This window comes from Chaetura pelagica, unplaced genomic scaffold, assembly GCF_000747805.2.
Source record: "Chaetura pelagica isolate M959 unplaced genomic scaffold, ChaPel_1.0 scaffold369, whole genome shotgun sequence".
In the NCBI taxonomy this organism is placed as follows: Eukaryota; Metazoa; Chordata; class Aves; order Apodiformes; family Apodidae; genus Chaetura; species Chaetura pelagica.
The window spans coordinates 1,081,095-1,084,824 of NW_009970235.1; the positions used below are offsets into that span (position 1 = coordinate 1,081,095).

At 45.4% G+C, this 3,730-nt stretch overlaps 1 protein-coding gene across 1 annotated transcript in view; it reads left to right on the plus strand.

Annotated features, from left to right (window-relative positions):
• MYO9A (myosin IXA) overlaps positions 1-3,730 on the plus strand; it is a 162,275-nt gene that overhangs the window by 123,586 nt on the left and 34,959 nt on the right. The window contains exons 19-20 of the mRNA XM_010005936.1: positions 1,593-1,673; positions 2,905-3,015. Coding sequence (XP_010004238.1) covers positions 1,593-1,673; positions 2,905-3,015 — 192 coding nt within the window. The remainder of the gene's footprint in view (positions 1-1,592; positions 1,674-2,904; positions 3,016-3,730) is intronic.

Consider the following 3,730-nt stretch of genomic DNA (forward strand, 5'->3'; position numbering starts at 1 on the left):
GAGACAGGGACATGCAGTTAATAAATGGGTAGCACAGCTGCGTCGCATGTGAGTGGAATCTTCCCTGGTTCCTGTACTTAGATAAATATTTCTAAACATGAAAGGCTTCCCCTAAAGATGTCTTTAAGTAGGTGGGAAGGAGAAAAGGCTTCCTGCAAGCAGAGCTGTAGGCAAAACACTTCTTTCTAATATCACACTGTTTTGTTAAGACATATATCCATAAATTCATAACTGCTTATAGGAAATACCCACAGAAAGTCGTTGACACAGCTGAGTTTTTAACATTATTAAAATCAGGAGTAATCAACTCTGGAGCACATTGCTACTATCATGTTAGTAACATGCTCAGCAATTAGAGATATGCAAAATATTCATAGGGCACAGCAAAAAAAACCTGCAGTCAGGAAGCCCAGCCAGCCACAGAATGACTCAGCATGCTCCATTTTCTGGTGTGTCTTTATTCAAAGAGCTTGTGCTTCATTGCAAAAGAGTTGAAAGTTTCCAAAGTGGAGGAAGAACTCGGTGTGACATCCTGCTGGAGTGGCCAGCTTAGCAGTGATACCAAGATGCATTCATTTTTAGGGGTGAGATTTCTAGTAATGATGTAAAAATAAGGGGAAAATCATAGAATCATTAAGGTTGGAAAGGACCTTAACGATCATCAAGTTCCAACCCCCCTGCCATGAGCAGGGAACCCAACCACTAGTCCAGGTTGCACAAAACCTCCTCTAACCTGGCCTGAAAAACCTCCAGGGATGGGGCATCAACCACCTCCCTGGGCAACCCATCCCAGTTCCTCGTCACCCTGATAGTGAAGAATTTCTTCCTGATACCTAACCTAAATCTCCCCTCTCTCAGTTTAAAACCCTCACCCCTTGTCCTATCACTATCTTCTCTGATGCAAAGCCCCTCCCCAGCTTTCCTGTAGGCCCAAAAAATATAGCATGGGAAGCTGGAAAACCCTCCATTGTTGGTGATCACAAACCTGTGCTTCAGCAAAGGAATCTGGGCAGGAACACACCAGCAGTGAAGCTCTAAAACAGTCTCTGAAGTGTTGAGGGTTCATTGGCTTGAAAAACCATTGCAAATTCCAGATCTTCCCTCTGCATGACTGTCCTTAAGAAAACTCCTCTCTAGGCCAGCAATAAACTTTTGGCAATTAAAAATGAGAAATTAAACAGTTTGAGCAGGGGAAAGATTTATTTGTATTTAAAACCCATCGGTGACTGTTTGGTGCAAGGGCTGAATCATCACCTCGAAGCTCCCGCTCACACTGGGAAGGGGCTTGATGGTGTGAAGTAGGACATGACTTTGGGCTCCAGGGGTCGATGTGAAAAGGTCAAGCTCAGGACCTCAGAATCTAATTCAGCATTATATTTCTCTCCAGCTAATTTGGTGGGTGCAAGGACAAAAGCCAGCCACATTGCTTGGAGTGAAACACTCATTTTGGGGAATAATTTCCCACCTGCCTGGTTTACTCATCATTTATTTGAATTTTTGTTTGTTTGTTTTCTGATTTAAGCGCTTGGATTTTCATTATTCATCACAGTTTCTTCCCCCTTTCCCAACTGAAGAGGTCTTCTCTGTTGTAGGCATCACTCAACAAGCTGATGGAGACCCTTGGCCAAGCAGAACCTTATTTTGTCAAGTGCATTCGATCCAATGCCGAAAAGGTAAATCCCATCGTGTGAAAGCTGCTAAACTTCATTTCTGAAATATTTGTTTTCATTTTTACAGAGGGTTAAAAAGAAAAGAAAGCCCCAAATTGAGTTGGATTTAGAAAGTATTTGTGTATTAGCAATCGATGTTGTCTCTTGGGTGCTGCTCTTGATAAACTGCCCTGGTGTCTCTTCCAAGTGTAGAAACATAAGTGAAAAATATATGCTTTTAGTTTATGGGAGAAATATATTTGGTTTATGAATGGATTTGATTCCATCAAAGCTCCTGCCACCTGTACTGGAGAATTACTGACCCATGAATTCACTTGAGCTGTTACTCAGCCCTAAAGCTTTTTGAAAAACAAGGTGCTGTAGGTGAAAGCAGATACTTTTAGAACAAGCCATATTATCCAAACTGACTCAGTGATGCAGCTTCCTTTTTAGCTTTAAGGACTGGTTTGTCTCATGAGCTAAGGACCCTCACAGCTTGCAGTAGTGATGCTTTCTTGTGGATTCATCCTTTGGAGTTTACCCAGACATTTAAAGATTAAACTTCATGCCTAGATGATTTGGTTGCTCACAATCTTACCCACTAGCAGTGCCCTTGGGGGGGTCTTGCTCAGCTCAGGAGTTCAAATAAATCTTCTTTTTAGCATTATGTATCTACGTTGCTGTTTGGAATTCTCCATCTGATGGATGCTGGGAAGCAAACAGGATTGGAGACCTCATAGCAGCCTTCCAGTATATGAAGGGGGCCTAGAAGAAGGCTGGGGTAGGGCTTTTTACATGGTGTGTAGTGAGGGGACAAGGGGCAATGGTTTGAAGCTTAAAGAGGGGAGATTCAGGTTGGACATTAGGAAAAAGTTCTTTCCTGTGAGGGTGGTGAGAGGCTGGAACAGGGTGCCCAGGGAGGTTGTGGAAGCCCCATCCCTGGCAGTGTTGAAGGGCAGGTTGGATGGGACTTGGAGCAACCTGGGAGGTGTCCCTGCCCATGCAGGGCATTTAGATCTAGATGATCTTCGAGGTCCCTTCCAACCCAAACCAGTCTGGGATTCTATAATTCCAGCCTGGGGGGAGTTAGTGCAGCTCCTGGGGACCCACCTTCCCTCCCTCCCGTGTCATCATTCCAACGTGCGTGTCAGGCAGATGTGCTGTATCTGCTGAATCCACATACCCATCCGTGCACTTAGAAGCTTCAGCTAAAGGAAATATTTCCTCATCCTTGGCCTGTCTTCTCCCCTTGCAGCTGCCCCTGGGGTCCAGCGCCAGCCTGGTGCTGCGGCAGCTGCGCTACACCGGGATGCTGGAGACCGTCCGCATTCGCCAGTCGGGATACAGCTGCAAATATTCCTTCCAGGTTGGGAAACATGTCTTTCCCCACCTTTAGCATCGTTGTCAGCATTGTCTGCTTGTTGCTAGCTGGGTTTTTTACTGAGGTAATGAGTTTATAGCTCATGCAAGGAAGGGCTGATGCCTGGCATGGAGTGTCCTCTGCTGATTTCGAGGAAGCTGGTCAAGACTAGAGTGTAGAAAACCTCCTGGTTTTTGAACACAAGCAGTATTTTTTGGTAATGTGGACTTCCTTTTTTCCAAAAAAAAAGCCCAAAAAAGTATTAATTTTGCACGTGCTCTTCTCCAGGTGGTTTGGAATCACCCGGGAATGGCGTTTGTCACTGTCGTGTCGTGCTGGCCACGTGCCGTTGGGAGGGTGATGGGCATCCTCTAAACCACTCAGGAGTTATCCAGCTTTTCCTGTTTTCTTCTTCTCCCTGTTTTTGCCAGGTTTTGTGCACATGTTGGTCCTTTCATGCTTTGGTGGTGCTGATTTGTTTCTTGCTGGCAGCTGGTTTGGGCCAGATGTCATGTACTGCGTGGCAGCTGTTTCAAAGAAAGAAAACTGCTCAGTATTTTTTTGCTGAGAATACAGGTCCCAACCTTACTTGAGAGGATCCCTCCTCTTGGACCTCCTCTGCTCTTTGAGTCCTCACAGCAGTAACCATTGGAGCATCTCTGAGATGCTGTGCAGATGCTGGTAGCCCCCTTCCTAGCAGCCGTTTGGAGCGTTTCCTGCT